General features: G+C 36.5%; 1 protein-coding gene across 2 annotated transcripts in view; it reads right to left on the bottom strand.

Annotated features, from left to right (window-relative positions):
• The window catches only part of AGO3 (argonaute RISC catalytic component 3), a 177,778-nt gene that overhangs the window by 105,663 nt on the left and 49,817 nt on the right, over window positions 1–22,298 (bottom strand). The window contains exons 2-5 of one of the 2 annotated variants that reach the window (XM_049878744.1): window positions 22,142–22,203; window positions 8,500–8,620; window positions 5,758–5,966; window positions 4,780–4,916 (exon numbers count right to left, since the gene is read on the bottom strand). In XM_049878744.1, the coding sequence (XP_049734701.1) occupies window positions 4,780–4,916; window positions 5,758–5,966; window positions 8,500–8,620; window positions 22,142–22,188 (514 nt within the window). In that variant the 5' untranslated portion in view covers window positions 22,189–22,203. The remainder of the gene's footprint in view (window positions 1–4,779; window positions 4,917–5,757; window positions 5,967–8,499; window positions 8,621–22,141; window positions 22,204–22,298) is intronic. The other variant, XM_049878743.1, reaches the window with a different exon arrangement.

The raw sequence follows: 22,298 nt of genomic DNA, 5'->3' as shown, positions 1-22,298 counted from the left end.
ACCCACCCATCCAGCTTAACTCATCCATAAGAAGAAAAACAAAACAAAAAACTTTAGACTGATTCACAAAGCAAAACCACTCTATGCTGAGTTATCAACATATAACCTGGGATTCAAAAAGTGTCAAAGAAAATTTAAAAGATTGGGAAAGGTTTACAAAAACATAGACTATAATCCTTTTATTAGACAATACAGAATTTTGGCCAAAAGTATAAAGAGACAAAGAAAGTCACTTGATCGTTGTAAAGGGTACAATTCACAATGAGGCAGGTATGAATACATATATGTTCCCAATAATACAGCAGCAATTTTCAGAAAGCAGAAATTATAGGAGAAACAGGCAGAAACACAGTAGCAATAGAAAATTTTAATTTATTTTTGCCAGTCTGAGAGATCAAGTACACAAAAAATAAAGAAATGACCTAAACAACATAATCAAAATGGTGTATGTGATGGATACCCACTGAACTCTACCCAAATAATGGAATATTCTTTATTTTCAAATAGCCATTAAACTTTCACAAAAATTGAACATGTTAATACATGTTACAAAAAATACCCTGACAAATTCTAAGAGTAGAAATAATACAAAATACAGTCTCTGAATAACAACATAATCAAACTAGAAATTCAAAACAAAATCAAACAGAAACGCATTCAATCTGAAAACTTTAAAAAGACTCTCAAACAACACTGAGATCATAGGGAAAATACAAATGAAATCTGTGGGAGTTTCTAGAAAGTAATATAATAAAAATACTATATTATCAGAAGCTTTGAAAAAATAGTATAACAGTGATCAGATGAAAACCTGCTGCTTTAAATACTTCTATTAATAACAAAAAAAGTGGAAGTAAATGAATTACTAATCTAGGTCAAAAAGTTACAAAACAACTAAATAACTGAAGAAAAACAGGGAAGAAATTATAAAGATCAAAGCAGCAATTAATGAGTTAGAAACAGAAAGCCGAAAAAGCTAAAAAAAAAAAAAACCATTTTTGCTGGGAAAAATCAGTTGTTTAAACTACTTCCTAACCCAATGACGAGTAAAAAGGAAAAAGCACAAATATACAAGAAACGGAAAGAACCCTCAATAACATATAAAAGAAGCTACTTTTAAATGCCACATAAATGAATTTTAAAACCCAGACAAAATGAGTAATTTTCTAGGAAAATATAACCTAACATTATGGATTGAACTGTGTCCCCTCAAAATGTATGTCAACTTGGCTAGGCCATGATTCCCAGTATTGTGTGGTTGTCCACCATTTTGTGACCTGATGTGATTATACCATGTGTTGTAAATCCTAACCTCTATGATGTTAACGAGGTGGGATTAGAAGCAGCTGTGTTAATAAGGCAGAACTCAATGTACAGGATTAGGTTGTAGCTTGAGTCAATCTCTTTTGAGATATAATAAGAGAGAACTAAGCAGAGAGGAGAGGGACCTCAATACCACCAGGTAAGAAGAGCCAGGGGTAGAGCGTCTCCTTTGTACCCAGGGCCCCTGAGCTGAGAACCTTCGACACCGAGGGATGACTGATGACAAGGACCTTCCCCGAGAGTGAACAGAGAGAGAGAGAAAGCCTTCCCCTGGGGTTGGTGCCCTGAATTCAGACTTCTAGCTTCCTAGACTGTGAGAGAATAAATCTGTTAAAGCATCCCACTTGTGGTGTTTCTGTTACAGCAGCACTAGATAACTAAGACACCTACCAAAACTGAACTCAAGATCCTAAACAGACTCATTCTCATAGAAGAAATGGAAGTTTTAAAAGTGCTACCCACTGAAATGAAACACTAGGCCCACAAGGTTTCACAGGGGAATTCTACCAAATCTTAAGAGCTGATAATTTCAACACTGTTTAAAAACTGCTGTTCAGTTTAGAAAATGGAGCGCTTTCAAATTCTTTAGGTAATGTATTATTAACACCAAAAATTGAAGAAGACTGCACAGAAAAAGACAACTGTAGATCAATCTTACTTTTGTATTTTGATTTAAAAAGTCTAAGTCTTAGCAAACAGAATCTATCTTTACATTAAAAGAATCCAGAAATCCAAGTTTGGTTCAATGTTTGTTAAAAAGAAGATAAATATCACATCATCAGCTCCACAGGTGCTAAAAAGGGATCTGACAAAATTTAACACCCATTCCTGATTAAAAATACTTGATAAAAATAGGAATCAAGAGATGTTTCCTAACATAATAATGTATACATACATATATGTACACGTCATACCTCATGCAGAAATACTGGAAACGTTCCTTCTAAAGTAAAGGATAAAGAGAAGATGCCCATTAATCATTACTACTTAAAACCACCCTGACTGATCGGTCAATCTAATCTGATAAGAAAAAAATAGTTATTAGTTACTGTCTAGTTGATTCCAACTCACGGCAACCCCTTGTGTGCAGGGTAGAACTGCTTCATTCATGTTTTTTTCCACTCTGTTCAAGGCTGTAACCTTTTCAAACGAGATGGACAGGCCTGTCTTCTGAGGTGCCGCTGGGTGGATTCAACCACCAATATTTTAGCTAGTAGTTAAGCGCTTAACTGTTTGTGCCACCAAGAAAAAATTAGAGGTATAAAAATCCAAAAGAGGTAAACCTATGACTACCTGCAGATGATATGATTATGACCAAGACACTTCAGGAAAATCACTTGAAATTACTATAAACAATAGTGTAATTGAGTAAGGCAGAGGGATAAACAGTATATAGCAACCAAAGGTCTTAAGGTAAACAAACAGTAACCAGTTATAATCTATAAACCCATTTAATAGCAACAAAAAGGATTAAAATATCCAGGAATAACAAGAAGAAACATGCAAAATCTATGTGAGGAAAATGTTAAAACACTTCTGAAGGAAACGAAAAATTCAATAAATGGGAAGGCACGGTATGTTCTTGCACAGGAATACTCAACAGCATAAAGATGCCCATTTACTCCAAATTAGTTCATAAATTCAATGAGATATCAATAAAAATAACAACGCTTTGCCTTCCACCCACAGTCCCTGGGTGGTGCAAATGGTTAATGCACTCGGTTGCTGACTGAAAGGCTAGAGGTTCAAGTCCACCCAAGGTGACTCAGTCTACTTTAAAAAATTAGCCATTGAAAACCCTATGGAGCACAGTTCTACTCTGACACACATGAGTTGGAGTGACTCAATAACAACTGGTTTATTTTTCTCCTCCACCCACAAATCTCTAGACAAGGTGATTCTAAAGCTTAAATGGTGAAATAAATAAGAATGGCCTAGAAAACCCTGAAAAAGAAAATAAACGTAGACATATATATATATATATATACACATACATATATAATACACACACATATGTAGTGAGGGGAAATCAACCAAGTAGCCCTAGTTGATGGGGATAAGTTCTTTTCCACATAAGAATTCTATCTAATACAAAAGGAATAACAGAATTAGAAAAAATTACCAGCTAGTAAACCCTAGTGAAATAAATGATCCAGGTAACAATCATCAATGGATGTAACATTAGTAATTGAAAGGCTGACTGAACAACCTACAGCAGAGAGTTCAGGTTGTTATCTCTGAGCCTTCTGATCAATCTTGGCATCACTATAGTTAGAACGGCCAGACTCTGCGCCACTTATATGATATCATCTGAAACACTTATGATGTATTTTCAAACAATTATTAAATCAAGATTCTACAACTAACTTCCATTCTCAGGAAATAAATGAGAGGAACTAGGTAATAACGCCACAAGAAAATAAAAACAGAAATCCAGATTTGAGGATATTCTACAGGACAAGTAACCAGGTTTCTATAACACATCAACTACATAAAAAGAGGGGGGAAAAAAACCAAGGGTGAGAGAAATAGGACTGCTAGATTAAAAAAGGGATAATATTAATTAAATTTGATGTATGGATCTTGTTTGGATCCTGATTAGAACTAGTTGTAAAAAAAAAACAAACAAACATATTTCCCATAATCAGGGAAATCTGATTATGGACAAGGCATTAGAGGCTATAAATAAACAATTATTTTTAATTGTCTTACATGTGATGACATTGTGGCTGTGTAAGAAAACATCCGTATTTTGAGAGATGCATACTGAGACACGTAGAGACAAAATAACATGCTGTTGGGGATTTAATTTAAAAATACTGTAATAAAGGAAGAAACATGGATAGATTAAGCAAAAACCAAATCCAAACCTCTTGCCGTCAAGTCAATTCCAACTCATAGAGACCCTATAACGGTAGAAAAATTTCAACAATCTGGGTTCTGGCTACATATGTGGCAGTTCATCATACTATTCTCTTTTATATATGCCAGAAAATGTTAGAAAACACATAAAAAAGGAGAATTCAATTAGCATCACATTAAGTACTAGTAGCAGGCATAATGCCTGTGATCACCAGGACCAGTAGACTTTTTTTCTTTTAAAATATGTATTTCATAATGAAATGTTGACTTAAGAGTTAAAAAAACAGAAGTGAGTTATAATAGAAGATTGCTCAGATGATCACTTCAGGGCTTTTCTATTGTTTTCATGTGTGTACTTCATGTTTAATAGCATTCCAGGGTAAGTTTTTTATAAAGGCTTTCTAAATAAAATGTAATAAAAATGTAAAAGGTTCTTCCAGTTTGTCTTAATGTTCAAACAAAACTTCAAGATATCAGTACATAAAGTTATATATATAACGTATTATCTATACACACACCTACACCCACACATAAACACAGGCCATATACAAATCAAGTAACCAATACAGAATATTATGGCTTTAGTTTCCTTACCATCAATATTAAGCATCATTTTCCACATGGCAGGCCGAACAGACTGATGAAATCCAAACCATACTTCCCTGCCTCCTCCCAGAGGGTGGTCATATCCTTCTGGAGCTGAGAAAAAAGAACGCCCCACAGGCGTATATCTACAAAAGTAAAATGGCATGTTCAATCTTTTCCTTCCCACATAAATATTTAAATACTTTGCAAGACAGGAGAGACTACAGCACATGAAATTAATTTGTCATGATGATGCTTATAGTAAATACATGAAACTAAACATTTTCCAAATTTGTGAAAGCAAAAAGTAGTCATTCTAAAAGAAAATCCATCAGCATCCTTCAATGATGAAATTATCTATTTTTAAGATTAATGTCTGAATAAGAATAAATTTTATTTAAAATACATCTTAAAAAATGGGTTAAAAAGGTTAAGTTCCAACCTTAGAAAATGTTAAAGAGTAAATAATTATTGATAAATAATACTTCTATAAATGTGTTTGCAAGACAAAATTTTCTTTAAAAAGACAAGACACACCGGTCATATAAGTGTATCTATATGAGGTAAAAGTATGATTAATGTCAGCACAATTTTAATACTAATATTGATGCTATTATATAAATAAGAAATTACTTTTAAAACAAGGTGATTCATCTATAGGAATATATCTGAAAATATATCATTTACTCAAGATTTATAGCTCCTAAGAGAAAGTGTTATGATAGACATTTTTCTATAAAAGCGTTCATTAAAATAGTTAAGCTAATAATGTACATTTAACTTCAAAATCCAACAGTTTTTCTTTAACTTCTGTAAATGAACTTGTATGCATGCTATTCTTAATCAATTAAAAAAAATCAAAATATACAACATATGAAGATCAATCAAGAGAGGCCTGCACAACTCACTCTTTGGAGGGGAACCTTCACACTTGTGTTAAAACCTAAAGAGGAAAAAAAAAAAAAAAAAAAAGCTGAAAGTACCCACTTCATGGAGGGCAAATGTCGTAGCACCACATCAACGGCATGGACAGGATTAGTGCTGATTGGCTTGTCTAATTCCAGTGGCTCAGGCAAGGTCCGTCCTGTCAGCACTTCATGCAGTAGGTGCCAGCTCACCCGAGAGACAAATTTGATTGACACCTTGAAAGGTCGATCTTTTCCACCTTCCCCAGGTAATGTAACATCTAAATCTACCTGTTGATAGGAAAAGAGCCAACAGGTAAATGTTGAAAAAGGAAATACAAGTATTTCTAAGTTTAATTTATAAAAATATCCAAGGAAAAATGAAAAATCAATCTCAGTGTTAAGCCAATGGACTAAAATTTAAATAATATGGTTATTCATACCAGCATTATCTGTTATTGCAAATTACTGGAAATTCTCTAAATGCCCATTTAGGCAGCTATTAAAAAAAAAAAATTAGGACCATCTCTTGGAGCTGCTATGGAATAATTTCCATGCTAAGATGTTAAATGACAAAAACAAAGTATAAAAGATTACAAATAGCATGTCATCTTTCGTGTGAGAAGGGAAATCGAGAAAATAATCATCTATTTGCTTATAAAAAAAAAGAAACACAGGTAGTATGACTCAGAAACAAAGAAATAAATTTACTCTCAAGGGATGAAAACGAATGATTAAAGAAATAAGAATGGAGTAACAATTCTGAGTATATTTTTTTGGTATAGTTTTGATTTTTAAAAGCATGTAAAGTACTACATATCAAAAAAAAGTTTAAATAAAATGAATAAGGGTGGGGATAAAACTAAAACTGAATACAATCAGAATCAGATATACCCAAATGCATTTAAAATAAATAACACAACCATACCAAAGGGGGGCGGGGGGAAGAAAACATTACTGCAAGTAACTCCTGAATGCAGTATATTGACTCTTTCTAAGCTGGGGGTACGGAAAATGGGTGATTGGGGAGGGAGAACTGCATACAAAGCAAAACTTTGAACTTCAATAGGTAGGTTTGGTTTTTTTTAGTGGTACAAGAGTAGTAAATTTGGAAAGTATTTTATATTTACTGTAGGACTGAGCAAATGATTAAAAGTGGTGATGTTTTGGGAGCCAGGAGTCTACTAAAGAAGGAAGATACACATGGAAAGGAGGAAAGAAAGGAAGAATCCTGTGGGGATAGACTGGAACTAGAAGTATCAGAGTAAACTCATGATTTACTTTACATACATACGTGCGTGTGTGTATATATATATATATATATATGATTTACTATACAATACGTAATATTGGTGCAGTGGTTGAGCATTCAGCTGCTAACCAAAAGGGTGGCAATTCAAACCCACCAGTTCATACCCACTATGAGTCAGAATCCACTCGATAACAATGGGTTTTCGGTTTTAGGTAATAGTTATTATCTATCTTATCTATTTCTATCTATATCTTATCTATCTATCTTTCCTACCTCTGTCCTTTGAAAGGATTAGAAGCAGAAGCGCCAGTACCAATGAGCACACCCAGAACCCAGATTTTGGTTTGTAAATTGCATCCCCCAACTAAAAGAAACCAGGGCTCCTTTGAGAAATGGCCAGTTGCAGGGCTGCAGAAGGGAAGATGTAAGACGAGCCTGGAATATTTTGTACCGGAAAGTAAAGAACTGCTAAAAAAAAAAAAAAAAAGAGAAAGAGAGATGTATGCCAATTCAAAAGGCCACAGGAGCTAGCCTGAAGGGGCTCCCACTGGCCAAAACTGGGACAATTTGAATAGTCAAAGAAATAGATCAATAAACAGGAGAAAAGAAAAAGCTCTCCCTTTTAGTAGAATACCAACTAATAACTGTAGAAAGAATGACCAAACCAAAAACACCCACTGCCATAGAGTCAATTCTGACTCACTGCGACCCTACAGGACACAGTAGAACTGCCCCATAGAGTTTCCAAGGAGCGCCTGGTGGATTCGAACTGCTGACCTTTTGGTTAGCAGCCGTAGCACTTAACCACTACACCACCAGGGTTTCCAATATTCCTGCCAAATATACATAGCCAGAATCTAATTGAGAGAAAGCACCAGACAAATCCTAACTGAGGGACAGTCACTAAAATAACTTGCCTATAATCTTCAACAATGTCAATGTCATGAAAGACAAAATAAAAGATTGGGGGAATTGTTCTAGAATAAAGAGGAATAAAAAGATGTATATCTAAATGAAATCATGATCCTAGGCTGGATCTTGTAATGGAGGGGGAAAAAATGCTATAAAGGACATCACTGGAACAACAGACAAAATTAGAATACAGACTGTAGATTAGATGAAAGTATTATATAAATGATAAATTTAGTGCAGTTGATAACTGTACTGTTGTTTTTATCCTTGTTCTTAGGAAATATACACTGAAGTATTAAGCATTAAACCGGCATGATGTATGCAATCTACTCACAAATAGTTCATGAAAACACAAACAAGTGCATATGCTTATCTGTCTCTCTATAGCTATATCTATAGCTATAAAGAGAGAATAAAACAGAGGGAAAAGAGAATAAGACACATGTGGCAAACACCGAAAACATCTGGGTAAAAGGTCTAAGCAAATTCTCTGCATTATTTTTGCAGCTTTTCTTCAAATTTGAAATTGCCTCAAAATACAAAGTTAAAACATATAAATGATATATACATATATATGAATTAAAATAAAATAGTAATAAATGTATTTAAAATAAGACATTGCAAAAGTATAACTTTCCAATATAGAAATGTACATCTTACCCCAGTAGTTGCCACAGGAAGTGGATTGGCTGTGTAAAGGCTTCTTTTTCCATCATACACTGGTCTACGGTCCCCAAATATAGTTACTTTAAAATGCTGAACCATTGAGTCAACCACCTCCCTAAAGAAGGGAAAAAATACATTCACACAATCCTCTGCAAAACGAAATACAAAAATTTTACTGAAGTAATTTCTGGCACTGTTTAAACCTGTTGAAATTCTAAAAGACAATCATACATCATAAAGAATGAAGCCAGTAAATCAGTTAATCATGCTGGGTCACAGCTGGTCTGCAAAATATTCTCCCTAGCACTTTGGTGAAGGGTAAGAGAGTACACAATACTGGGGAAGCCAGCACAACCTGTACAAGGCAAGGTCATGGTACCTCCACAGATACATCCAAATTCCCTGAGGGAAACTGCTGGGCTGACGGCTGTGGGGACCATGGTCTGGGGGAACATCTAGCTCAACTGGCACAACATAGTTCATAAAGAAAATGTTCTACATTCTACTTTGGTGAGTAGTGTCTGGGGTCTTAAAAGCCTGTGAGCAGCAATCTAGGACACTCCACTGGTCTCTCACCCCTTCAGGTGCAAGGAATAATGAAGAAAACTAAAGGTACAAGGGAAAGATCAGTCCAAAGGACTAATGGACCACATCTACCACGGCCTCCACCAGACTGAGGCCAGTACAACTAGATGGTGCCTGGCTACCACCAGTGAACGCTCTCACAGGGATCACAATAGAGGGTCCCAGACAGAGCTGGAGAAAAATATAGAACAAAATTCTAACTCAAAAAGAAAGACCAGACTTGCTGGCCTGACAGACACTGGAAAAACCCTGAGAGTATGGCCCCTGAGCACCCTTTCAGTTCAGTAATGAGGTCACTCCTGAGGTTTATTCTTCAGCCAAAGATCGAACAGGCCCACGGAACAAAACAAGACTAAAGGGGCACATCAGCCCTCAGGCAGGGACTGAAGGGCAGGAGAGAACAGGAAAGCTGGTAATAGGGAACCCAGGATTGAGGAGGGAGAGTGTTGACATGTCTTGGGGTTGTTAACCAATGCCATAGAACAATGTGTGTATTGTTTGTTTGTTTTTTAAAATCATTTTTATTGTGCTTTAAGTGAAAGTTTACAAATCAAGTCAGTCTCTCACATATAAGCTTATATACACCTTACTACATATTCCCATTTACTCGCCCCCTAATAAGTCAACCCGCTCCCTCCTTCCAGTCTCTCCTTTCGTGACAATTTTGCCAGTTTCTAACCCTCTCTACCCTATCTCCCCTCCAGACAGGAGACGCCAATACAGTCTCAAGTGTCCGCCTGATACAAGTAGCTCACTCTTCATCAGCATCTCTCTCCAACCCATTGTCCAGTCCCTTCCATGTCTGATGAGTTGTCTTCGGGAATGGTTCCTGTCCTGGGCCAACAGAAGGTTTGGGGACCATGACCGCTGGGATTCTTCTAGTCTCAGTCAGACCATTAAGTCTGGTCTTTTTATGAGAATTTGGGGTTTGCATCCCACTGTTCTCCTGCTCCCTCAGGGGTTCTCTGTTGTGCTCCCTGTCAGGGCAGTCATCGGTTGTGGCCAGGCACCATCTAGTTCTTCTGGTCTCAGGATGATGTAAGTCTCTAGTTCATGTGGCCCTTTCTGTCTCAGGGTCATAGTTATCATGTGACCTTGGTGTTCTTCATTCTCCTTTGATCTAGGTGGGTTGAGACCAATTGATGCATCTTAGATGGCCGCTTGTTAGCATTTAAGACCCCAGATGCCACACTTCAGAGTGGGATGCAGAATGTTTTCATAATAGAATTTATTTTGCCAATTTTGCCAATTTATTTTGCCATAGTCCTCAAACCCTCGCCCTTGCTTCGCTGACCTTCGAAGCATTCAATTTATCCCAGAAACTTCTTCGCTTTTGGTCCAGTCCAGTTGAGCTGACCTTCCCTGTATTGAGTATTGTCCTTCCCTTCACCTAAAGTAGTTCTTATCTACTAACTAATCAGCAAATAACCCTCTCCCACCCTCCCTCCCTCCCGCCTCGTAACCACAAAAGTATGTGTTCTTCTCAGTTTATACTATTTCTCAAGACCTTATAATAGTGGTCTTATACAATATTTGTCCTTTTGCATCTGACTAATTTCACTCAGCATAATGCCTTCCAGGTTCCTCCATGTTATGAAATGTTTCACAGATTCCTCACTGTTCTTTATCAATGTGTAGTATTCCACCGTATGAATATACCATAATTTATTTCACCATTCATCCGTTGATGGACACCTTGGTTGCTTCCAGCTTTTTGCTATTGTAAACAGTGCTGCAATTGTACTAACTGTTTGATGAGAAACTAGTTCATCCTGTAAACCTTCATCTAAAGAACAAGTGAAAAAAAAAAATTCTCCCTAGAAACAGACCCAAAATCCCTTTCATCATCTCTAAGTACTCCCTGACACGTTAACTTCTCTTTCTCAAACACAGAATTGGGTGTCCTTTCCTCTGTGCTCAAACTGCAACTAGTGCGAATCTCTATTTGAACTCCACTGTATTGTAATTATTATACACTTCACTTCTACTAGACTGCATAACCTTTTAGAGAGCGATAAACACACCTGTGATCTTGTACTCCCAATCCTTACAATAGTATCTGTCCAGGAAGGATATTTTGATGCCTCCATTTTTGATGAGCAAACATTTTGATCCTATATACTGACATGGAGAAATATTCAAGGCTTATATTTTAAATTGTAGACTATGGGGCAAAGGACATGAACAGACACTTCACCAAAGAGGATATCCAAATAGTCAACAAACACATGAAAAGATGCTCAGTGTTGTCATCAGCCATTAGAGAGATACAATCAAAACCACAATGAGATACCACTTCACCCTTATTAGAATGACAATGATCATACAAACAAAATAATAAATGTTGGCAAGGATGTACAGAGATCGGAACCCTTAGCCATTGCTGGAGGGAATGTAAAATGGTACAACTATTGTGGAAAACAGTATAGCGATTCTCCCAAAAATTAAAAACAGAACTATTATATGGCTCAAAAATTCCACTCCTAGGTGGAATATACCCTAGAGACCTAAAGGCAGTGACATGCACAAACCTACGTATACCTATATTCATATCAGCACTATTCACAATAGCAAAAAGGTAAAAACCACCTAAGCGTCCATCAATGGATAAATGGATAAACAAAATGTGGAACACTCATACAATGTAATACTATCCAGCAGTTAAGAAAAATGAAGTACTGATACATGCTACAACACTGATGAACCTGGAAGACTTTACGCTGAGTGAAACAGCTCAATCACAAAAGAAAAAATACTGTATAACCTCACATACATAAAGTGACAAGAACAGGTAAATATATATAGTGCAATGGTTATTAGTGGTTACCTCCCTTTGCCATGAGACCTGAAGAACTGGATGGTGCCTGGCTACCATCACTGGACATTTTAGACAAGGACTTGATATATAAGTCCTGATCAAAAGGGAGAAAATGTGATACAGAATTCAAATTTCTTATAGAATCCAGACTTACTGGACCCACTGGACCCATCTTCAAACTAAACAACAGTTTAGGTGAATTAGTGAAAGATGTTTGCCTTAATCATTGTACTCTTTTAAAGAATTATCTATAATAGATCAAACTGACAACAGTAACTCTAATACACAGAGGAGTAGTTTACGGGGCAACGAGTCTAAGTCAATGGTGGTGAAGCAATATGAGGAGAGACATCGAGAATGGTGACACAACAAAGAATGTAACCAATGTCACTGAACTAATTGTACATGCAGAAATTGTTGAATGGGTGCATGATATGCTGTATATTTTTAAAATATTTTTTTAAATTGCAGACTATGTAGAAAATGATATCCACAAATCAATATTTTTGTATGCATATACCTGTAAAAACACTGAAAATGATATCTGATGTATACCAGATAAATAAAGCAGTTACCTCTGGGGAGGGAAGTGGAGACAGTGACATTTATTTTGTCTAGTGATGCCAGTGGTTAAGAGCTTGCCTGTTAAATCAAAAGGTTGGCAGTTCAAATCCACCAGCTGCTGTTTGGAAATTCTATGGGGCAGTTCTACTCTGTCCTATAGGGTCTCTATGAGTCAGAATCGACTCAACACCATCGGGTTTGGTTTTTTGGTTTTGGAATATACCACATAGCGCTGGTATAATTTAAAATAAATTTAATTAAAAAAAAAAAAGATTCAAATCTAGCCCAGTCAAGGGGGAAGGGAGGCAAACAAACATTTAATGGAATAAAAACAATTAAGCTGACTTGATAATCAGAGCAATTTTCTACCTGGTATAAAGTTTCTATTTTTCTCCCTTTCGATTTTATTTTACCACACCTATTTAAATAAAAAGTCAAGACCAAGTCTTTTCTAGAGTAAACTTTACAATAAAGATTCGATTGATCAGTTTTTCAGTCCAAAATAAATTTCAATAATTATATTCCGTCATTGCAAATTTTCGTTTGTGGCCATTATTACCAAGCTGTTTTCCCAGGTGAAATTTTACAGATTTAATTTGTCAGGGTGTCTTGGCTATTTTGTCATCCTTTACTCAATAATAAACTGGTATAGCTTAGCTTACAAATTTCATTTTGTGTCAAAACTTTCTGTCAAGCCTATTTTTTCTTGGAAACCCAGTCAAACTAGCCTCAGGATCAAAATGGTAGAGAAGATAGAAATAGTAAGATCAAAAACACCTTAGGGATAAAAAAACATCCTGTTTTGATGCCCAGCACACAGTAAATTCTAAATAAATGTTCTAACAGTGGACAATCTATCTCAATGAACTGGTAGAACCCCCATAATTCCTCCACATCAAATTTGGTAATCCTCCTATTTCCTAAAACAAAAAACCCATTGCTGTCAAGTCAATTCCAACTCATTGTGACCCCGTAGGACAGAGGAGAACTGCCCATAGAGTTTCCAAGGACCGCCTGGTAGATTCAAACTGCCAGCTTTTTGGTTAGCAGCTGTAGCTCTTAACCTCTGTGCCACCAGGGTTTCCTATTTCCTACTCCTCTTTAATTAATGGTATATCTACCTTCCCAGTTACCCAGATTCAAAACCTAGCTCATCTCTTCATCCTGTTTTTTTTTTTTTTTTAATTGTGCTTTAGGTGAATGTTTACAGTGCACATTAGTTTCTCATTCAAAAATTTATACACAAATTATTTTGTAACATTGGTTAAAATCTCTGTATTATGTCAGTACTCTCCCCCTTTCCCTTTCAACCCCAGGTTCCCTGTGTCCATTTGACCAGTTTTCCTGTCCCTCCCTGCCTTCTCAGTTTTACTTTTGGGCAGGTGTTGCCCATTTGGTCTTATATACCTGATTGAATTAAGAAGCATGTTCCTCACCTGTGTTACTATTCAATAGGCCTGTCTAACATTTGGCTGAAAGGTGGATTTTGGGAGTGACTTCAGTTCTGAGTTATCAGCGTGCTTGGGCCAGTCTGGGGGGTTCCTCCAGTCCGTTTCAGACTAGTAAGTGTGCTTTTTTTTTTTTTTGGTAAATTTGAGTTTTGTTCTACATTTTCCTCCTGCTCTGTCCAGGATCCACTATTGTAATCACTGTCAGAGCAGTCTGTAATGGTAGCCGGGCACCCTCTGGTTTTTCTGGGCTCAGGCTGGTAGATGCTGTGATTCACATGGTCCATTAGTCTTCTGGACTAATATTTTCCTTGTCTTTGGTTTTCTTCATTCTTCATTGCTCCAGACAGGATGGGACCAATAGATGTAACTTAGATGGCCACTCACCAATTAGTTCTTGATTCCATCTCTTGGCAGTATTTCCTGCATCAGTCTTTTACTTCCTATTCCTAATTACAACTATCCTAAATAAGACCACACATCCTAGTACCTAGATTACTTTACATTTCTTATTTTTATGCCTTTAATTTTTACTTCTCCAACTCAACTTACATACCACCATCAAATGAGTCCCCAAACCCTGCTTTCAGTCCTCAGGTACAAAAGATTGAGTTAATCATATTCCTCGGTTCATGATAAATTATCATCACTCATCTGTATAAGACCGTTCTTCTAACTGATTTACTTCCTTCCATCTCCATTTCCTATCCCCACATCCCTTTCCAACAAGTCATTCTTTCAATGTGCTGATGATGTGCATTCTTCTGTTTGGATATATTCTTACCTGTACTCTCTGCACTAGGTTTCAAAAATCTACCCACCTTGCTATAGTCCACTTTATTCATTGTTTGTGATTGGTGCACTAATCCACTCTTGGACAATGCAGTGTTAAAAAAAGTCACAAGTCCAATCAGTTTGTAACCACCAATAGCAATGCTGCAATAAATATCTCCTTAGATGTCCCCTTACAGACCTATATGAAAATTACTCTCTGGGTATGGTATATACCCAGCATCAGAACTCTTAGATCAAAGTTAATCTTATCGAATAAATGATGAAGAACTGCCAACGTGCTCTCCAGAACGGCTGAGCTAATCTATGCTCCTGGTGGTTCCCATTTCCCTATATCCTAACCAAGATTTGGCATTATCCAGACTTCTAATTTTTGCTAGCCTAAGTGAACTCACCCAGAGCAGCCTTGGAAGACAGACTTGGTGATCTGATTCTGAAAGGTCACAGCCTTCAAAACCCAATGGAGCAATTCTACTCTGAAAACATGGGGTCATTATGATTTGGAACTGACTTGACAACAACTAACAACTACAAAAAAATGGGTATAAACTGAAAGCTTGTTTTAATTTAGATTCCTCTTATTACTCAGGAATTTGATTGTCCCCTCGCATGTCTCTTAGCCTTCTATGTTTTCATTTTGTGAATAGAAGTGTGAATAAAAATGGACATATTTTGTCCGTTTTTAAAAATTGGGGTCCTAGTCTTCTTCTTAAAGGAGTTTCTTTTATCTTCTAGGTCTATTAATTCATTGACAGGTTTAGTTATTGCAAATATCTTCTCCCAAATATAACCCGTCTGTTCACAATGTCCATTTATCTGTTGAACTAAAATCCTTAGTTTTGTATCATCAAATTAACCATTTTTTCATCTTATAGTTTTAGGCTTTTGAGGTTTTATTGAAGAAATACTTTCCTAATACTAAGCCACAAAGACACGCTATGTTTTATTAACTCTAGTCTTATCTATAATATTTTGGTCATTAATCCATCTGAAATACTTCTTTATAATAGCATCATGTAAGGATCCAATTTTATTTTTCTCCACAAAGTGAGCCAATTTCCCACATAATCTACTACACAGTCTGTATATATTCAATCAATTTGTAATGCCATTTTTATCTTATTAAGTTCTCATATATACATGAATCTGGCTCTAAGTTCTCTTATTGTCCTACTGGTCTATTTTATCTGTCCTTGTGCCAGTACCATGTTTTCACTATTATTAAGGTGTTTTAAAATGTTGTAATGTGTGGCAGGGCAAGTTCCTTTATGTTTTCCAAGATGACTTGGACATTCATGGAAATTTTCATTTTAGAATCACTTCTAAACTTCCTCAACTAGAAAACTATCAATAATATAAGAAAAGTAAACATATCCAGTTCCCCATATACAGTATAATCAAGAACTCTCAAATGACATATACTTGGGAGACATGCCTCATACAGTAATAAGAGAAATTACTATGTTAATACTGACAAGGTACAACAATGAACTAAATGATAATTTAACATGGTAAGGGCAATGACCAAGCCTAAACACTTAAGATTTGGAAGCTTCGATGGCAGTAAGAACAAATCATAAGGTTTCAACTCACTGACTGCTCCTGTAGAAAGGGGCTTTTATAGGTAACTACAAGTCCAAAATGAGCTAAGAGTGAGAAGTGGCTTCCCTAAAATTAAAGGATTGTGGTTATATTAGTATACATTTAAGTACCTAGAATACAGCAGATAACCATCTCATCATATATTAAACAGGTGATTCCACATTCTGGAGAACTCTGTTCAACTGGGAAAACTTTAAGAGACCCTTAAAATAAAATACCCAGAGGAAGGTAATCATGATAGAAACTCATGTGGTATGAGTAAAACAATCAAATTAAGGACTTTAGTCTGGAATATGAAGGATTCAAAGGAAAATTACAGCAGTTTCCATCTATTTTGATGGATTGGTAAAAAACTGACTTGAAAATTCAACTTGTATTGGTGGGCAGAACTAGGAAAAATAGTGGGGAAAATATAGGGAGGTAGACCCACCACTCATCTCTCAGTTTGTTATACGGCGGTGGCTTGCATGTTGCTGTGATGCTGGACACTATGCCACTGATATTTCAAATACCAGCAGGGTCACTCACCCTTGGTAGACAAGTTTCAGTGTAGCATCCAGACTAAGACAGACTAGGAAGGACCTGGTGATCTACTTCTGAAAAAAACTGTCCAGTGAAAACACTATGGATAGTAACAGAACATTGTTTGATACAGTGCTGGAAGATGAGACCCACGGGTTAGAAGGCACTCAAAAGACAACGGGAGAAGAGTTGCCTCCTTAAAGCAGAGTCGACTTCAACGCTGTGGATGGTGTCAAGCTTTCGGCAACTTCATTTGCTGATGTGGCACAACTCAAAATGAGAAGAAACAGATGCAAACATCCATTAATAAATGGAACATGGAATGTACGAAGTATGACTCTAGGAAAATTCAAAGTCACCAAAAATGAAATGGAACACATGAACATCAATATCCTAGGCATTCGTGACCTGAAATAGACTGGTACTGGCCAGTCTGAATCAGACAATCATATGGTCTACTATGCCGGGAAAGACAAATTGAAGAGAAATGGTGACACAGTCATCATCAAAAGATCATTTCAAGATCTATCCTGAAGTACAATGCTGTCAGTGGTAGGATAATACCCATATGCCTACATGAAAGACCAGTTAATGGCAGTATAATTCAAATTTATGCACCAACCACTAATGCTAAAGGTGAACAAACTGAAGATTTTTACCAACTTCTGCACTCCAAAATTGATCGAACATGCAATCTAGATGCAACTATAATCACTGGTGACTGGATTACAAAAGTAGAAATGAAGGATCAGTAGTTGGAAAACACAGCCTTGGTAAAAGAAACGATTCTGGTGACTGCATGATAGAATTTTGCAAGACCAACAACTTACTCATTACAAATAATCTTTTGAAACAACATAAATGGCAACTATACACTTGGACGTCACTGAATATAAGACACAGGAATCAAACTGACTACATCTGTGGAAAGAGATGATGGAGATGCTCAACATCATCAGTCAGAACAAAGCCGGGGGCAACTACAAAATAGACACTCAATTGCTCATATGCAAGTTCAAGTTGAAGGTGAAGAAAATTAAAACAAGTCCACTGGAGCCAAAGTACGATCTTGAGTATATCACACCTGAATTTAGAGAACAGCTCAAGGATAGATTTGACACACTGAACACTAATGACCAAAGACCAGACAAGTTGTGGAATGACATCAAAGGCATCATACATGAAGAAAGCAAAAGGTCATTAAAAAGACAGGAAAGAAAGAAAACACCAAAATGATTGTCAGAAGAGACTCTGAAACTTGCTCTTAAACTTCACTAAAGTGAAAGGAAGAAAGGAAGAAATGATGACGTCAAAGAGCTGAACAGAAGATTTCAAAGGGCGGCTCGAGAAACAAAATATTATAATAAAATGTGCAAAGACCTGAAGATAGAAAACCAAAAGAGAAGAACATGCTCAGCATTTCTCAAGCTGAAAGAACTGAAGAAAAAATTCAAGCCTCAAGTTGCAATACTGAAGGGTTCTACGAGCAAAATACTGAACAATAAATGCAGGAAGCATCAAAAGATGGAAGGAATACACAGAGTCATTATACCAAAAGGAACTGGTTGACATTCAAACATTTCAGAGGTAGCATATAATCAAGAACCCATAACACTAAAGGAAAAAAATCCAAGCTGCACTGAAGGCACTGATGAAAAACAAGGCTCCAAGAACTGACAGGTTATCAACTGAGATGTTTCAACAAACAGATGCAACACTGAAGTGCTCACTCGTCTATGCCAACAAATTTGGAAGACAACTACTTAGCCAGCCAACTGGAAGAGATCTATATTTGTGCCATTCCAAAGAAAGGTGATCCAACAGAATGCAAAAATTATCTAAAACTTTGCTGAAGATCATTCAAAAATGGTTGCAACAATACACCAACAGGGAACTTCCAGAAATTCAAGCAGGATTCAGAAGAGGGTGTGGAACCAGGGATATCATTGCTGATGTCAGATGGATCTTGGCTGAAAGCAAAGAATACCAGAAAGATGTTTACCTGTGTTTTATTGACTATGCAAAGGTATTTGACTGTGTGGATCATAACAAATTATGGATAACACTGCCAAGAATGGGAACTCCAGAACACAATTGTGCTCATGCAGAACCTGTACATAGATCAAGAGGCAGTCATTCAAACAGAACAAAGGGACATTGCATCAATTAAAATCAGGAAAGGTGTGCATCAGGGCTGTATCCTTTCATCATACTTATTCACTCTGTATGCTGAGCAAACAACTGGAGAAGCTGGACTATATGAAGATGAATGTGGCATCAGGTATGGATTACATGTCCACATAAAGAAAACAAAAATCTTTACAACTGGACCAATAAGCAACATCATGATAAAGAGGAAAATACTAAGTTGTCAAGATTTTATTTTGGTTGGGTCCACAATCAATGCCCACGGAAGCAGCAGTCAAGAACTCAAACAATGTATTGCCCTGGGCAAATCTGCTGCAAAAGACCTCCTTAAAGTGTTAAAAAGCAAACATGTTACTTTAAGGACAAAGGAGCTCCTGGCCCAACCGTGGTATTTTCAATTGCCTCATATGCATGGGAAAGCTGGACAATGAATAAGGCAGACTGAAGAAGAACTGATACATTTGAATTATGGTGCTGGCCAACAATATACCATGGACTGCCAGAAGAATGAATAAATCTGTCTTGGAAGAAGTACAGCCAGAATGCTGTACTTGCTCAGAAGCAAGGATGGCAAGACTTTGTCTCACGTACTTTGTACATGTGATCAGGAGGGACCTGTCCCTGGAGAACGGTATCATGCCTGGTAAAGCAGAGGATCAGTAAAAAAGAGGAAGCCCCTCAATGAGATGGACTGACACAGTGGCTGCAACAATGGACTCAAACATAGCATTGTGAGGATGGTGCAGGACTGGGCAGTGTTTCGTTCTGTTGTACACAGGGTCACTAAGAGTAGGAACCAACTTGACAGCACCTAACAACAACAGATTCTAAAATAAAAATTTCCAACATTTTCTAGCCAGGAGGGTTGTTCAAAAGTGGTTATCTTTACCAAACAGGATATTCAAATGGCCAAGAAACATATGAAAAGACGTTCAACATCATTAGCCATTAGAGAGATGCATTAGAATGGCATGATCAAAAAATGGAAAATAACATGCAGGCAAGGTTGTAGAGAAACTGGAACCCTCCTCTTTTGCTGGTCGAAATGTAAAATGGTGTAGCCATTGTGGAAAACAGTTTGTTGGTTCCTCAAAATGTTGAACACAGAACTACCACATGACCCATCATTACCAAACGTTAGGTATATACTCAGAAGTGGTGAAGGTAGGAACGCAAACAGAAACCTGTACACCAATGTTCGCTGCAGCACTGTCCACAATAGCCAAAAGATGGAAACAACTGAAATGTCTGTCCATCAATAGATGAATGGATAAATGTATATACACACAATGGAATGCTACTCAGCCATAAAGAGAAATGAAGTCCTGATGCGTGCCACTACATGGCTGAACCTGAACAAAATAAGTCAGTTGCAAAAGGACAAATATTGCATGATTTCACATATGAAATAAGCAAATATATAGAAACCAAAGATTATTAGTGGTTATCAAGTGTGGGAGGGATGGCGGAAGGGGAAGTTTTTCCTTAGAAAGCACTGAGTTTATGTTAGTGGCAGCAGAATAATTTGGAAAAGGACAATGAGAATGGATGCAAAACTTGAAGAGTATAGTCAATGTCACTGAATTGTATATGCAGAAATTGTTGAGATGGCATATGTTTTGTTAGGTATATTTTTACTACAATAAAATAAAAATTTTAAAAGGCACTAAGCAAAATATTAAAAAATTTAAATTAAAAAAAGTGAATATATCTGGTAAAGTATCTGAACCCATTGCTAAACTATTCAAAGAGCAGCTATGTGAGCAACTGTCAGAGAGATAACAACTATCAGATTAAATTAAATAACTTAAACAGTAAAATTTAATTAAGAGAGCACCCAATAATGAACTACTGAAGATTTTATCATGGCATCAAATATAGAAACTCCTTTAAGAATAATTACATTGGATATATGATAATTTACTTCAGAGCCTTAAGAGAATGATGTTAGAATTCTACAGTACACTGGGCAATTTTAACACTCAACTACTTTTAAGTTCATAACTGCCAAAACCTATGCTTCAAAGGGAATCGGCTTTCATGAGGAGCATCACTTATTTTAATATGTCTTCACTTTAACCCCTCACTAATATGATACAACTAATTGATACAGAGTTTTAATGAAATTTTAGTACGCTAGTTAACAAAATGACAAATTGAGGAACTGTAAATTCTTATTTCTTATCTCGAAAGGTACTATGGCAAAGTGTAGCTTATTAGAACGATTACTAGGCAGGCAAGAAGCTGGAGGAAGAACTCTGCGAAGTAATGTATCTAGTTATCTATAGCAGCAAAGGTACTCACAGTATTATGAAGTAAGTCTGAATTGGGAAACTGACAACTTGAGAAACCTTTAAAACATGTGGTAACGTAAGTACCGGAGAAGAAATAAGTAGATAAAGAGTTTACAGTCCTATTCTGCCACTACGTTGTTATGAAAATTACTTGGCCTCTCTGACTTTAGTTTCTTTATAAAAATGGGATAATAGTCTCAGGGCTGTTACAGAGACCAAATGGGATATTAGTGAAGGTACTCTGGGGGGAAGGAGAAGCAATAAGTATGATACTATTTTTTTAATAAAAATTTAAGCCTAATTATCTCACAAATATACTTCAGGAATTACACTGAAGTCTTCAAAATGACACATTAACATTAAATATAGTAAATCAACACAAAGAATGAATTGGTAATTAACAGAAACTGTTAACTGAGTCTTCTCTATATTGTGGCTGTGGAACACTACCTATTTTATACCAATGGCGGGGGGGGGCGGTCCTCGGATCTTTTGTTCAAATGTAGAAATCTCAGGAGAATACTTAAGCGTATATTGTTAAGCCAGCTTCTTAGCTTACAGTAAAAAAGCTACAACAACCAAAATACACAAAATATTTTAATTTCTAAACAGTACAAAGGAAAATAATTTGGGAAAGAAAATCTGAGTTAATGGGGATAAAAGCTTCTAATCAATCTTCACTGGCTTCTGTTTACTAATAACCTTAGTTTGAGAAGAGAATTCTTGCAGAGTTTAACATGATGCATTTTTGTATAACTTGAGGTTAGAATTTAGAAATCCTTAAGAGTATCTGAGAGTTACTTCAAAAATTGAACCTGAATAAGGCTTATATAAAGGGCTACAGCCTACCTTCCCACTCTTACCTCAACCACTTCCTACATTCTGGTACCAAGTCTTTTGACTCCATCATGCTCTGGTGCACAGACTGTAAAGTAAAATTTAATAGTGATTTCAGTAAGCTCCACTTTACCACCTGACTCATACAGCAGAAAAATGGGAGGAGAGGGAAACTTTAATGTA

The sequence above is a fragment of the Elephas maximus genome, chromosome 3 (assembly GCF_024166365.1).
Source record: "Elephas maximus indicus isolate mEleMax1 chromosome 3, mEleMax1 primary haplotype, whole genome shotgun sequence".
Classification (NCBI taxonomy): Eukaryota; Metazoa; Chordata; class Mammalia; order Proboscidea; family Elephantidae; genus Elephas; species Elephas maximus.
Note: the sequence above shows the minus strand (reverse complement) of the source record. Positions and strands in the feature narration are given on the sequence as shown.